This window comes from Pezoporus flaviventris, unplaced genomic scaffold (assembly GCF_033815535.1).
Source record: "Pezoporus flaviventris isolate CSIRO_AGI_PZ_B2104156 unplaced genomic scaffold, CSIRO_AGI_Pfla_v1 ptg000021l, whole genome shotgun sequence".
NCBI classification, from domain to species: Eukaryota; Metazoa; Chordata; class Aves; order Psittaciformes; family Psittacidae; genus Pezoporus; species Pezoporus flaviventris.
The window spans coordinates 11,416,865-11,432,060 of record NW_026892569.1 but is presented as its reverse complement, the minus strand read 5'-3'; the positions used below and the strand labels follow the sequence as shown (position 1 = coordinate 11,432,060).

At 54.9% G+C, this 15,196-nt stretch overlaps 1 protein-coding gene across 2 annotated transcripts in view; it reads right to left on the bottom strand.

Annotated features, from left to right (window-relative positions):
- Positions 1-15,196, bottom strand: part of PLXNA1 (plexin A1) — a 105,391-nt gene that overhangs the window by 40,920 nt on the left and 49,275 nt on the right. For both annotated transcript variants that reach the window (XM_061456053.1, XM_061456054.1), the window contains exons 7-10: positions 14,054-14,207; positions 13,375-13,474; positions 6,025-6,139; positions 1,682-1,882 (exon numbers count right to left, since the gene is read on the bottom strand). In XM_061456053.1, the coding sequence (XP_061312037.1) occupies positions 1,682-1,882; positions 6,025-6,139; positions 13,375-13,474; positions 14,054-14,207 (570 nt within the window). The remainder of the gene's footprint in view (positions 1-1,681; positions 1,883-6,024; positions 6,140-13,374; positions 13,475-14,053; positions 14,208-15,196) is intronic.

Sequence of the window (15,196 nt, the reverse complement as noted above, 5' to 3'; positions counted from 1 at the left end):
TCCCTGATGGAATTTGGGACGAAGAGGCCACGTTTCTTCCAGACTCTGCATGAGGACAATGGCTCCTCCAGCCCATTTCCACCCACAGACAGGGACACGTCTCAGAACAACCCCCAGATGACCAAGCAGGTACCTGATGTACCCAAGCCTTCTGCTGGGACACAAATGGCTTGGCTGACCCCCAAGAAACCTCTCACACAGCTGTGGTAGACACAGAGTAGCTAGGCTTGGGTACCAGCAACAACAAGACCCCAGGATCCCCACCACCATCATGGCTCTTGGCACACACATCCATCATGCTCCCCTTGAAGCACTAACACCGAGCCATACAGGCGATGGACAAAACTGGGTCTGGGAGCAGACCTGCATGATGGCAAGGACCATGATCCACACCAGGGACCAGCAGCTGAGCCAGCTCCACTGGGCAGCTCTCCATCTGGATGCTTTTCTTCCCTAAACTCAGCAGCAAGAAGACAAAGCTTTGCTTAAGCTGCCTCAATACTGGCTCATTGCAGCAGAGCCCTGCAGACACTGCACTGGTCTTTCTGCTTGCACTTTGTGCTGCTCCCTGCTTCCATCTCCAGACCAAGCACAGACCAACAGCAACATTTCCAGGCAGCAGCTCAGGGCAAGGAACATTTCTGCTCATCACCAACTGCATGTTACCAAGAGCGAGCCCAGGCACTACAGCATCCCCCAGGCACCGCTACCCAAACAGGATGCAGCGACTTGGGATGCTCCTCCTGCCCAAAGGCTCCGCATCCCTGGGAGTGCAGGAGGAGGGAGGGAGCCAGGACTCATCTTTAACAGCCTCTAAATGTCACATGTGCCACCAAAGGACAGGGGAGCAGGGCTCGGTGCTGGTGTTAGGCTGCAAATGAGCTTTCACTGCGTGAGTGATGGAAAACAAATTTTGAACGGATTAAATGGGAAGGAGAAGGGAGGGCCGGGCCCCATGTAGATGAGGGCAGGTCAGTGCAGAGCTAAGGAACACTGTGGAGCTCTTAACACCCTGGGTTAGGTTTGCTGGTGGGCTTGCGGCTCCCTGCATAGGACTGCTGTACAGAAGGGGCATAAAACAGCTCAGCAAGGGGCCACCAAACAGCCTCTTGCTTAGGGATAAGGCAGAGAGAGCTGCAGGGAGCAGGAGCAGAGGCAGAGATGGGTGGGAGCTGGGAATGGCAGAGGGCTGCAGGAGGAGGGAAGTGCTCTGGGACCAGCAGGAACGGCAGCACACAGGGCAGGGTGCACATAGTGTGACACTGAGAAGGTGTTAGCTCAATCCTGCCTGTAAAGCAGGATGGCTTGGTGTCAGGGGAAGCAAGAGCAGGCAGGGAGAAGGGGAGGCAAGGCTCCGGCACGTCCTGGCCAGCTGGCTCCAGCCCAGGCAACTTTCTTCAGCTTCCCAAAGTCAATTTCCTTGGAAGTGCTCCTAAACCCTGGCAGCTCCCCCAAGGCAGCTCTGGCACTGATCCCATCCGGAATGACCCCGAGCAGCAGCCTCTACATGCACTTGGGGGAAGTGGAGAGGACCCCACTTCACACCCCGTAAACACCAGAAACTTCCCATTACTGCCCATGGGAGAGCAAACCCCTACACAAGCACACAGGAAGGTCCTGAGCAGAGCAGGGATGAGCAGTCCCCAAACACAGCTCGAATCGGCTCCCATCCTGCACTCACCGAGGTGTTCTGGCACTGGATGCTGGTGCTGTTGAAGCGCAGGGCGGTGACGCGCGTGGTGCTGCCGGGGATGTGGAAGATGCACTCGTAGTTGCGCTGCCCGGACTGTGGCTGCGGCAGGTTCTTGGCTGTCAGGGTGATGGGTTTCACCACCCCAACGGGGATGTAGATCTGGGTGGAGGGCAGGATCTGGGGGCAGTCCTGTAAAGGGAACAAGGGGCTGATGATGAGAGGGGAGCACCACACAGACCCCAGCACCCTAAGACCCCCCCCCCGCCTGGCAAGCTCGACAACACGCTGTAAAACACCACCCTTAATAAATCCTTATGTGCAGCCAACCCCAAACCATCTCACAGCTGCTCTGACCAAAGCCCTCAAGACAGGAAGGGAGGGCACAGAGGAAAATGTGTTGGTTGGTTGGGTTGTGGGGTGTCTTTAACAGCTTGGGTTGATCCAGGTGGGAGATGGGGAGAGGATTCGGCTGTGGGACCTGCACACATGTGGGCAGAATGACTGGTAATGAGATGGGCTGTAATGCCATTATTGCAGTCAGTAGGTTTCAGGGTTAACACCTGCTGGGCTGCGCATCGTGAGGCTTGCTCAGCCCTCTTGTTTCCCTTACAGCCTCCATCTCCCTTCTCAAGTGGACAGAAAAGCCTTTTGCCCCTTTGATGCAGCAATGTGGCTCTGCAGTGTTGCAGAGAACCTGCTCTGCAGCGGATGCTGCTGCTGCTGCTGCTTCTACCTGTGGCCAGCTCAAAGCAGCATCACCCCGGCTTGCAGGCTGCCCAAGAGACAATGCCTCCAGCCAGGGGATGCTGGTGAGGCCAAGGAGAGCAAGGCAAGGGGCTCAGCATCACCCCACCAGCTCTGATGTTCCCAAGGGAAGGAGCATCCTTTAATAGCCATGGGCTCCTGGCTGCTCCAATGAACCTGGTGTGCAAAGCAGAGGGGAGCAGGAGAGCACAAATAAATGAGCTCAGGCAGCAGCAGAGCCCCACAGCCCCAGTGGGTGCCACCAGCAACAAGAGCCTGATGTAATCCCAGGCTGGCTCTGCTGAGCAGGATGGAAGGCATGCACCTATGGCAGCAACTCCGGGAGGAAATAACATCCCGGAGGAATAATGTGTGTTGCAAGGAGCTGCTGTGAGAACAGAATCAGCAGCAGCAGCACACAGGCACCCCACTGCTCTTCAAAGGGTGGCAATGGGGCTGCAAGAGCAGCTCTTGCCCCAAGGCTACTGGTAGCCACACACAGCCAATGCTGCCCAACCGCCTCCTGCCACTCACAGCGAGCCAGGCTGGACTCTGAGCAGCACTGGGCTGTGTAATAGCTATAGGATTAATCCAACTTTCAAACAATGCAGAGAAACGAGACAGAAATTGCTTCATTTAGCAAATATTGACCAAAAACCCCAATTCGTTTTACTCTAAGTTTTCTGTTCTTCATAGAACCCCAGACTGGTCCAGGTTGAAGGGACCTTAAAGTTCATCCAGCTCCAACCCCTGCCACAGGCAGGGACCCCTTCCACTAGAGCAGCTTGCTCCAAGCCCCTGTGTCCAACCTGGCCTTGAACACTGCCAGGGATGGGGCAGCCACAGCTGGGGGCAGGCCGGGATGTGGGCAGGGATGCGGGCAGCAGGGCTCATTTTGCTGACTCACAGCTTGAAGGAGCCCCCCCCGGTATCTCTCATGCTTCACATCTGCCAGCAGAGGCGACTCATCCAGCAGCTATGTCCCCCTGTGACCAGGCAGGAAGCACCTGGTGCTGGCGGGCACCGGGTGCCCGGGCGCTGGGACAGTTCACTTCCCCTATCCCAGCACTTGCATCCCTTGGGAATGCTCTGACAGCCCAGAGAGATCTGCATCCTGCCAAAACCAGCCTCCCCCGGCACAGCCCCAGCTCCCAGGAGCCATGAAGGGATGGGACAGGCAGAAAAGCAGCATCCGGACACACAGACACATTCCCCACCATGGCAAACTCGGATTTTCTCCATTAAAACTGTTTTTCTGGCTGGATGAGAACATGACAAAGGTGTCCAGGGGAGGTTGAGAGCTTTAGAGCCACGCTGCAAATGCTGTGGTTTGGATGTTTCTGGCAGCTCCCAGCCCCAGCTGCAAGGCTGGGCCATCAGCAGTGATGGGGATAAAGGAATCTGGGGCTGGTTCCTTCACAAAGTCCTCAGCCATTCCCACTGGTGGGGGTATCACAGAATCCCAGCCTGGTCCGGGTTGGAAGGGACCTTAAAGCTCATTCAGTTCCAACCCCTGCCACAGGCAGGAACACCTTCCACTAGAGCAGCTTGCTCCGAGCCCCATCCAACCTGGCCAATGAAGAACAAATACACTGAACCAGCTTAGACTGAACCAACACACTTGGTCCCCAACACACTTGGTCCCCATCACACTTGGACCCCCTCTGCAGCAGCTCTGCAGCAGCAAGGACTCTCACAAGAGAGCAGCTTTTTGGGGTGGGATGCTCCAGCATCCATCACTGATCACCCCAGGCCACTGCTGAACACCACAAGTAGGGAAAAGCCAATGACAACCTGTGCTTCTTCATCATCCCTTCCTGCCCCACACCATGGAGCAAGCCAAGGGCAGGGTGATCTCCAGAGCTCAGGCTTCAAAGCCACAGCAGTCATGGGGCAGGGACATCCTTCCTGCTGCTTTCATTCCCAGGCGCATTTACATGAGTGCTGGCTCCTACCCACGCCTCATTCCTGCCCTGCCACTCCTGGAAATCCAGGTGAACATTCCTGGCATTCCCAAGGCAGTGCCATTGGTCACCCTTTATGTTTTCCTACAAAACAGCCACTTTCCCACCCAGGAAACCATGGTGAACCACCCATGGGAACCAGCGGAGACACTGAGTGCTGCTGTTAACCCCAGTGCCCACCACGCTCCAGCCAACACACACAGACCAAACCCTCCTTAAAATAACCTTCCCAGTCAGACTTCCTCCCACAGAGAGGATGGGGACGGACATCTACCATTAACGTGTCCGGGGGCACCGAGTCCCTGATCCACCACACCACCCTGATGGGGACCAGGATGGATGGGGACGGATGGGACGTCTCATCCCGGCCCAGACACGCAGCCCACAGCAGCTGCTCCAAGGCTGTCTCAGCATCCCCTGCAGGAAGAGCTGAAGCCACACCGATGTGCAAACAGGCTCCAAAACCTCAACCCAGGCACGGCTCCAGGTCCCAGTGTGGCCGGGAGGTCTGCTGGGGGACACCCTGCCATGCTGGGAAGTGACACGGGTTCCCATGTGGCTGGTTGAGGGAAGAGCAGCACGTGTCCCATAGACAACACCCCCGGGGGTACAGCCCAATGCTTTTGGGCTCTCCTGATGGAAGCCAGCAGCTCCCCATGTCCTCAATGAGGGCGATGGGCAGAGCAGAGCCACCGGGATGCAGTGGTCTGGACACCACGTGTTTGGAGAAGCAGCGCCAGGGCTGGATGGAAGCGCAGCCTCAAGAGCGGGCTGCGGGATGCCGGGAACAGGCTGATCCCCCGCTGGGTTTCTGCAGGGCACAACCAGGAGAAAACAGCTCCTTCTGATCTCTTGTGTTACTGAATCATCCCGGCTCGGTGGGTACGCCATGTCCAGGCAAGGCCAACCCATCCCAAAGGAGCAGGGAAGCCAGGCAGGGCTCATCCGCAGTACAGGCAACTGGAAACTCAAGTTCAACCGGAGCCCTCTTCCAGGAAAGGAGGAGAAACTCCTTCCCAAAACATTCCCTTCAGGATGCGAATGAGCACTTCCTGTAGAGCCAATGGCTGCTCACCAGACCTCCAGACCCAGCCCAAGGACCAGTGATGCCACCAACAGGCTGGGGATACTGGGACCCCCATAGGCACCCTGTCAGTGACACGTTTCCCACTGGATGACATGGATGTGTGCAGGATGAACATCCCCCCCCCCCAGGAATGTGTATTTGAGATGAAGAAGGTGTGCCGTGTAGCAGAGCAGTTTGTTTTACAGATTTCAACCTTCCCCTCTCTGGAAACAAGTTGTTCTGCAGTGACAGCTCAAGCTTGCTCCCTTCAGAAGCATCAAAGGAAAATGCTTTGGTGTCTCTGCCTTTGGTTTTCCTTTCATTCAACCTCAAGTGCTCTGGGCTGCGCCTGGCTCCCCAAGCAGCCTCTCTGCAGCCACACAGCCTCTTCCCACTGGCACACTGTCCTGTCCCATCCTTGCTGCTTCCCAGGCAGTCCCAGCACCCTAGGCAAGGCGGTGGGAAAGGTTTCCAAAGAGGTTTTCCCTCTTCCAACCCCATCCCCATAGGGGAAAGGAGCCGCAACAGGACCAGGGAGCCAACCCACGTCACCTTACCTCGGAGAGCTTGACACGTCCCTCCAGGAAGGAGCAGTCGGCAGCGTTGTGGGTGCAGATGTGGCGGTACTTGCACCAGTGGCAGGGGAAGGAGCCATTCACACAGGACAGGCAGCTGCAGGGAGACAAGTGGGCAGCGTTAGGGGAACACCGCTGGGGATGCTCCAGCAGGACAGCATCCACCGGCGATCCCATATCTCTGGGTGGGAAAGACCCCCCCATCCATGGAGCGAGGTGCCAACAGGCTGGGAGGGGAGATGCCTGCACACCCTGGACCCTCAGGCTTCGCCCATAGCAAAGTAAAGGGATATGATCTTCCTGGCACTGCAGCCCAACTCCCTGCTCCGCTTGGCACATTGACCCTGTCCACCTGGCTCCTGGCTGAGGCTGAGCTCCAAACTGTGGCTGGCTGAAAGGTGATTTAAGCAAGAGAACAAGCAGCAGAACAAGGGCTCTGCACTGCAGGGGAACAGGGGAGAAAGGGCCAGATTAATGCACACTCATGGAGGGGAAAAGGTTGGGCAAGATGAACAATTCGGGACCATAGCGCCTTTGAGCTGCTCACAATAGGTTGTGTGTGACCCCTTCCCTCCCTCAGCCCTCTGCAGTTGCGCCTGCCTGTGTGTGTGTGCAACTTCCACCCCCTCCCTCCAGCCCCAGACATTTCCAGTTCTCTCCCCATCCTCCTCTCCAGACTCTTTGTGTGGTGGGATCGTGTGTGCCCCCCTCTCCCTGCCTCTCCTTGGGATGCACCTGGGTACCGGGGATGTGTTTGGTTACCAGGGATGCGCTTGGGTACCAGGGATGCTGCGAGCTCTGTGCTCTGCACCCCTCTTACCAAAGGAACCAGCCCCAAGGACCTTGATGTCTCTCCCCCGTGCAGGAAGGGACATAAAGAATCCCCTCCTTGTGCAACCATTCACACAAGTGGCCTGTACCTTTGCTTTCCAAAAGCTCCCACTCCCAGCACCATGAGGCATCCCTGCCTGCAAGCACTGGGAATCCCATGAACCCCCAAGCTCTCAGGGCACTCAGCCCTGTGTGGATGGAATGTCTGAGCCCTCCCCTGTTGTGCTGTTCCATGGCACCAGTGAGGTCCTGCATTAATGCAGTGAAGGTTCACAGGGCAGGTCTGCACCAAGCATGTCCCGTGCAGCCCAAGGAGGAGATGGGAGAGCTCCTGAGGCAGAAGCTGGAGGGCAAGAAAAAGCCTATTCTGGCTTTAAAAAGAAATAAACAGGGAATAAAAGAGTATCAGCCCCGGTTTTCTCCCTAGAAGCTCATACCTGCCCCCACTGATCCAAGCGTGAGCAGGATGGGATCCAAAGCAATTACATTTAAACAAAGGGAGGATCTTCCCCTGAACACAGCGCTGGCAGGAGGCAGGCAGCCCTGCCTCATCCTGCTCCTAAAGCACAGCTATCGCGCTGCCTCTACCCCCTGGGAAACGACAGGGAGAACAGAGCATCACCGACAGGGAATATACAGCATCACCAACCTGGAATATAGCATCACCGACTGGGATAACACAGCATCACTGACCGGGAATATACAGCATCACAGACCGGGAATACACAGCACCACCACGCAAGGAGGCAGAAGGAAAACCTTCCTGGAGAGGGACATCCTCAGGGGGCACACCAAAGCCCTTGTCCTCCAGCAGACCTGTCCCTTTGGGTACAAGGACCCATATGGTACAGACAGCACAGGGTGCCAGTGCATGCTTCACAGGGCCACTGCTCCCTGCCTGCCCTGGGGTTCCACGCACCATTCCATATACAGCAAGAGATTCCCAAATCCATGCACACACACTAAGGAAATACTTAATTAAGCTGCTTGCAAAGGGGGCTGGAAGTCATTTCCATGTTTCGCTCACATTTTTGCTTCCAAATGAACAGCCCTTTTAGCTTTACCCACAAATATGCTAATTGAGATGCTCCTTATGCAAATATATGCAATTTTATTTCAGCTGCAGAGATTCAACTTAAAAGCAGAGCCACAGCCTCCTATTTCTGCCTGCTTTGATGGAGGGAGGTACAGAGGGTGCGGGGGACACAGACAAAGCAAACGGATGGCTCCTGCCCTATGATAAGGGCTCAAGCAGCGACCAGTGGGCAGGTAAATCCAGGACGTGAAGGCAGCAGGGCTGGGAAAGCACAGGTTAATCCTCATGGAAGCAGAGCTCCCACAGAGAGGTCATGTCAGAGAGGAGCATGCTCTAAGCCAGGGCATAACCACCAACCCTGCCATCCACCAGGCACTGTGCATAAGAGAGATCAACCAGACACCACGTCCTGTGCAAAAAGACCCCCAGTCCCCTTCATCATCTCCCAGGCACCTCAAAGCAGTTGGGTGAAGCACCCAGTACAACCCTGCCATAGGCATCCTGGTCTCCAAAGCTGCAGCTCTGCTCTGAAAGCCAAATCCTGGCTATCTGGGACCCTGCTCACCTTAGGGTCTCCTTTGCCATTTAAACACTGCAGTTCCCAGCTTATTTCCTGATCTCCACTTGCTAAAGGACCTAAAGCATCTCAGGTTATCCTCCATAATGTATGGTTCCCCCCTCCTACTTCAGCCCTCCCCTGGTTCCAACTGAATTGAGCCATTCCTGAAGCGCCGTCCTCGGAGATGGTTTTCACACTCTCCCTTCTGCCGAGGTTCTCCATCTGCCATCAGGCCATCAAACACCTCCATAAGAGCACTCACCACCGCGCATCTCACTCCACAGCATCCCTGCTGCGTTTAGAGCCTCTCGGGGTCAGCACTCCCCAGCTGGCCAAGGACTCTGTGAAGTGGTGACCAAGCCATTGCCTGGGTGCTGGTTCATGCAGTGAAACCCCATCTCCAGCCTTCCCCAGCACATCCATTTGACCACGCAGCTCCTGGGAGGCCGCCTGAACCCCAGGGCAGGAGCTGGGGCTGTAAACCCCACGCAGGTCAGCACGGCCGGGGCTGTATTCCCGGCGTGTCCGTGCGCCGCCGCTGTCTGTTCCCGGCTCAGGAGCAGGCTGCTCGGCAGCGCGATGCCATCTGTGCCGTCTCTCTCCTTCCCACGGTCAGGCATCGCTTCTTCCCTCATCACTTCTTGCCTAAGAGGCTTTCATCACTCTGATGGTTAGAGGGGGGTTCTCCTTCACGTCTTGGAGCTCCCCCCTGCCTCCCCGGAGCACGCCGGGAGGGCAGGGAGCCAGCGAGGCAGGAACCCCACAGTGGGGCTGCAGCAGACACGGACCCACAGCTTGTGCCCCATCTGCCCCCTCCTCCTCAGTCCTGCAGCAGCCAGGTAGAGATAAAGCCCCGTGTGGGAAAGGGGGAAAGGATCATCCCACCGGCCATCTCCTTTTGCTTCCTAATGTTACTGAATCATAGAATGGGTTGAAGGGACCTTAAAGCTCATCCAGCTCCAACCCCTGCCACGGGCAGGGACACCTTCCACTAGAGCAGCTTGCTCCAAGCCCCTGTGTCCAACCTGGCCTTGAACACTGCCAGGGATGGGGCAGCCACAGCTTCTCTGGGCATGCTGCTCCCCTCCAGGGATGGGGATAAACTGACAGGACAAGGGGTAATGGGTTAAAACTTAAACAGGGCAAGTTTAGATTGGATATAAGGAAGAAGTTCTTTACTGTAAGGGTGGTGAGACACTGGAATGGGTTGCCCAGGGAAGTTGTGAATGCTCCATCCCTGGTGGTGTTCAAGGCCAGGTTGGACAGAGCCTTGGGTGACATGGTTTAGTGTGAGGTGTCCCTGCCCATGGCAGGGGGTTGGAACTGGATGATCTTAAGGTCCTTTCCAACCCTAACTGTTCTATGATTCTATGGGAACAGCATTTGCACACACAGAAACAGCACAGCACACACAGGACATCCCGCCTGGAAACCCCGACTGCTCCGCAGCCCTCCTCCTGCCAGGAGGATCCATCCTTAGCAAATACTCTGCTCCAGCATAGCCGGCATCTGGAGCAGCAGCTGTCAAGGGTGAAGGGCTGAGCTGCAGTGCTCTGGGCTTTACATCCATATCTCTGCCCCAGGGAAAGGGGGAAAACCTGAGGAGCAGCGGGAACAGACGGTCAGTGCCCCCAAAGCCCTACAACAGCCCAGACCCAAACCCTGGAGAAGCATGGGCAGGAGATAAGCTCTTGCTTCCCTCCATCCCTGCCATCTCAATCTTTCTGCCCTTCCTTTCACACCAGCCCTGTGCTTCTCCATCCCTGCTGGGTTTTGCCAAGAGCCTTTAACTCACAGGGTAAGGGTTGGACACAGAGACCTCATCCAGGGCATCCACCACCATCCTGCCTGGAGGATGCAGAGTCAGGACCCAGGTTTTAAACCCCTTCAGCTGCCTCCCCTCACCGAACACACCCGCAGGCTGGACCAGCCCTCCTCATCCACAGCAAACGTGACATAAACCAGGTTATCCTAAGCGGTCTGTGGGGCCATCCTATGGGATTTTCCACCTTCCCCAGTGCAGGCACACACAGGGATCTCTTACTGCCTCACAGCTCAGTTGTGAGAACCCAGACACACTCAACTGCTTGCAGCCATCTGTCCATGCCTCCGAAAGAACACATCTGTATGCATCTGGAAATGAGCAGCATGGGGCCAGAGAAGAAGCAGTCATAGTGGGTATGGGCAGCCAGGAAGGCTGCAGAGAGGAGCCCAGTGAAACAAAGGCTACATCCTATGGATGCCAATGGTTGCCTTGGCCACCAGACCAGCTCCACTGCTCCCAGGCCCTGGGACATGCATGTAAATCCCATTTAATTAACGGAGGCTTATAGGGAAAGCCTGAGCTGTGGTCAGGGCAACAGCAGAGTCACATCTCCCCAGCCAGGAGGAGACAGAGCTTCTTGGCATGTCTACCCCTTGCTCCAGCACCCTGGAGCTGACAGGACCCGAGTGTCGCAACCATCACTGCAGCAAGGACAAGCACAAGGCTGGCAGCCTGGAGACCCTGCCCAGAGAAGTATCCCAGTGATGCTGGTCTGTGATGGGAAAATCCCCATGATGCACACTATAAAGCCCTGCAGTAACAGACTGGACAGCAATAGGGCTCTTGGCCTGGACCATCACAAGCCAAACACACAGGCAGCACAACCTTCTCTATACCCGTCCTTCTCTTTAGGAGAAAAGATCAGACACAGCAAGAAGAGTTTTGCAAGGTGGTGAGAAACAAGAGAGCCCGGTTCCATCAGCCCCGCAGCCTGCAGAAGGGCTTTGGCAGCGTGTTTTGCTGATGCCTTCCCATCAGATGGAAAGTGTCTTTCAGCATCAGATGTCTGCTGAAAACAAGGGTCAGACTCTCCCCAGTGCACACAGCGGAGCTGAGTTGGCTTCCCTGGAGCTACTCTGGCTGACAGAAGCAAAGAGCTCCTTAGAACCCTCCCATCTCCCCACAACCACCTGAAAACTCACCCAAACACTTCATCCTCAGCTGAGACATGATTCAATGCACAGGGCTCTGCCTCCCAACCTGAGCAAAGCCACCCAAATAGAGAAAGAGAACGTAACGCACAGCGATCAAAGCTCTCCATAGGAAAACAAAACATCAGCCTCGTGGAAAAGCAGTGTTCCCAATCCAGAATTCATCAGGCTGACGTATAGATTTTCCAGCACAAAATATGAAACCTGGATCTGAAAGGCTATTAACTCCAAAGAGATCCATTAAAGACGCCTGTCTGCAAATGGTATTTAGAAGTATTGCATCATCCAAGGTACTGTCACGCTTTCTGGCTCTGGCTCGACTGCAGGTCACCCAGTTAAAGCTGACTCCAAACCCTAAAATTCTTGACATAAAGGAAATATTAGTTCTGTTCACCAGCCTAGAACATAGACTTTTCTATCAGCTCCAATGCAAGCCCATAAATATTAATGCATCCATAATTAGCCTTTTTAAATAATGCATCCAAAATTAAACATGAACGCAGTAATAAATCAGTCAGGGCTCTTTGTTATAGGTTTGTCAGGGCAGGGGGGGAGGATGTTGGGTTTTATTTCCCCTCCTGTGCCAGGCACATCAAATAAAATGTCAATTCCCTGACCACCTCTTCCCGCTGGACCCCCGCTCGGAAGGGATCTGATGCCACTGGTACTTGAAAGTCTTCTTCCTTTGATTTAGAGAACTAAAGTCACATCTGCGTTTGGATTCGCAGCATAATGACATGCAGCCAGCCCACGCCAACGCTGAGCTCATCCTGTTGCAACCACACCATGCGACGGGAGACAAAGCTCAACCTGGGAGTCAAGGTGAGGGAGAAAGTCAAGTTGGCAAACTCTCTCCTCCCTCGCCGCCACAGCATTCCCAGGAGCCACGACCCGCTCCCATGCAAAGAAATCCCTGTGATGCACAAGGTTGGCTCATCCCCCTTGGAGCTCACCTGCTTTTCCCTAATCCAAGTGGAGCAGCAACTTGAAGCAGAGCCCCCCCCTTCCCAAGCCAGGCTAGACACGCTGCAAAGAGCCATCCGAAAGAGATCACTCTGCATTTGCTTATCTATAATTACTGATCAGCTGGAGCACCACCATCCAGGGGAGGGTTCTGCCAGGGTAATGAAATCATTCGTGTTCTTAAGCTCCAAATTCTTTGCCCAAACACACCCCAGCATCTCCCGCAACGTTCCCATCGTGGAGCCATCTCCCCGCTGCTCAGACACACCATCCACGGCTCCCCATGAGGAGCTCACGGTTAGAGGCGTTAGGCACCCTGCTTAGACAGCACATCAATAATCCACACCTCCTCTGTTTTATCATCACCTGCACATCTCAAGCTGCCTGAAATCCCATACGCGGAGAGGATTTCATGGCAGCCTGACAAGAAAGCAAATCCACAATTACTTCCAGTTAGGAAATTCTTGGGTAAACGCCCCAGGACATGCAGCATGTCCCGTCCCATGCTGCTGTAACTTTCCAGCTCGCTCTCCAGCAAGCCTGGGAAGCAGGTACCACAGCAGGAAAACACAGGCTTCTCCTTTTGCATCGCCAAGTCATTCCTATTAACTGTTTCCAGGAATAACAAGATGCTTGGCATTTTAGGTCACATGGATTCCTGCACTCTGCAATGCAGTAAACTCGCCTCCTCTTCCAAAGCTTTGCCAAACCCAAGCCCTGTGTTTAAGTGAGGTTCTGCCCTGATGCTACCCGTTCCCACACACCTAAACCAACTGCGGGTGCGCTGGTCACCATCCCAGCTTACAAGGGTAAAAGGAGGAGGTTTCTCACTGCAAACACCACTACACTCGACTGCCCTTTCCTCTTGTGACATCAGCACCCACAAAGCTGAGATTGAGCTCTCCAGGTCTCACCCTGCCCCACCAGCCCCTTCCCAGAGCATCCTCACAAAGCCCAGGCCACTTACGACTGATGGACGCTGCAGTTGTAGAAGACAAAATCCACGGAGGCAAACTTCTTCCCTGTCTCCTTTGACTTCAGGTAGAGCTTCACCACCCGCTTGTCCCCTAGGAGAGAGCCAGGCAGAAAAGGCATCAGAAAGGACACAGTGCTTGGTCCAGAATTCATTCAAACCAATGCTTGAAATGGGCTGGAGGGAGCTGGGTATCACCACTCAGTTAACAAAATGCCCCAAATCTAGAGTGTTCACCCATCCCAACAGGCCAGCAGAGCCCAAGCACAACTCTGAGCTCCTGAGGGAATGGAGGCAGGTGCCTTGGGTTGTACTTAGGTATTGAAGGGGAGCTTAACAATTCTGGAGTCAGCAGAATGTCCTAAAGCCCATGGTCAACTACAGCACATCTGCCCGGGAAAGGGACTATAGGTGGGAATGAAGCCAGGGTGCCCAGGAATGGCGCACAGACCACCAGAGTGCCAGCAAATAGCTCTGCCCGTGCCTCGGAGGAGATCAAGGGCCAGTCCCCCATGAGCAGTGATGTCCTTCTCCTCCTACACCCCAAGAACCCAACTCAGGTCCTCCCTGGGGACCACTGTCACAGGACCATCCTCCTGCACATCTGCCTATGGGGCACAAGTGGGGCAAGGTTTGCCTGTCTCTTTCTTCCCACCCCAGGGCACAAGCTCACCACGGCCTCTGGTGATGGGGATGACGTCCTTGGCAGAGGGAGAGCTGCAGTAGATCTTCCCATCTTCAATGCGACTCTCGGACTCGGTGAAGTCCTCAAAGGAGCAGTTGACTCCTGCTGAAAGGTCTGGGACATTCCAGGCCTGCAGGACCAGCTGGGGAGGAGAGACAAGAGCATCAACTTGGAAAACCAGCACAGAAGACTCCTCTGTGTGTCTGCTATGTGTAAATCCAGCCAATAGAATGGGGTGCAATCCCCCATCTGCCACTCGCGCTTTGGCAAGCGAGCCCCATCCATGGGCCTCCCTACTCGAACAAGGAGCTCGGATTTAAACGCATTAAGAGACGGAATGACTCACAGCCTCCATCCTCTGCCCTTGCCATACCACAAACCATTATGTCTCACCTCTGTGCAGAGGGCAAGCACAGTGTCAGGACTAAAGAGTGTTTCACGGAAAGGCATCCACTCCGGCAGAGCCGAGGAGGGGAGGAATCCACCTCTTCCTTCACAAAGTCATTCCCAGGGTCAGCAGTTCTCACTTTACAAAACGCTTGCCTTATTTCTCATTTGAATTTTTCACAGCTTCCAGCCATTAGTTCTTGTTATGCCTTTCCTTGATAGATTAAAAAGCCCTTTAGTCCCTGATATTTGCTCCTTGTAAAGGCACTTATACTCTGTAATCAAGTCACCTCTTAATCTTCTTTTTGATAAGCTAAGCAGATTGAGCTCTGGAAGTCTCTCACTGCAAGGCATTTTCTCCAGCCTTCAACTCATTTACATGATGTTTACGGGAGGATTTCAGCCTCTCCCTTGAAAAGCTGGATTCCAGCCCCAGCACAGCATCCCTGGATGGACCACACCAGACCCCATGCAGCATCCTGCCACTGGACAGGGGGAAAACCACCCCAGAGCTGAACACAGCACCCAGATCCCAGCTTCACCCATGGAGCATCAGCAGCCCCATAGTGAGGGCTCAGCCCTGGTACCATGTCCCAGTACACTGGGTGGATGCCTGTCCTCTCCTTCTGATTGAGACTTGGCAATGTCAACTCCCTGCCAAACCAGCCCCATGCAAACTCAACGGCACCAAAAGGAATCTCACCCCATAGCATCCCCATCAGCCCCAGCAGGTCCCATCACAGC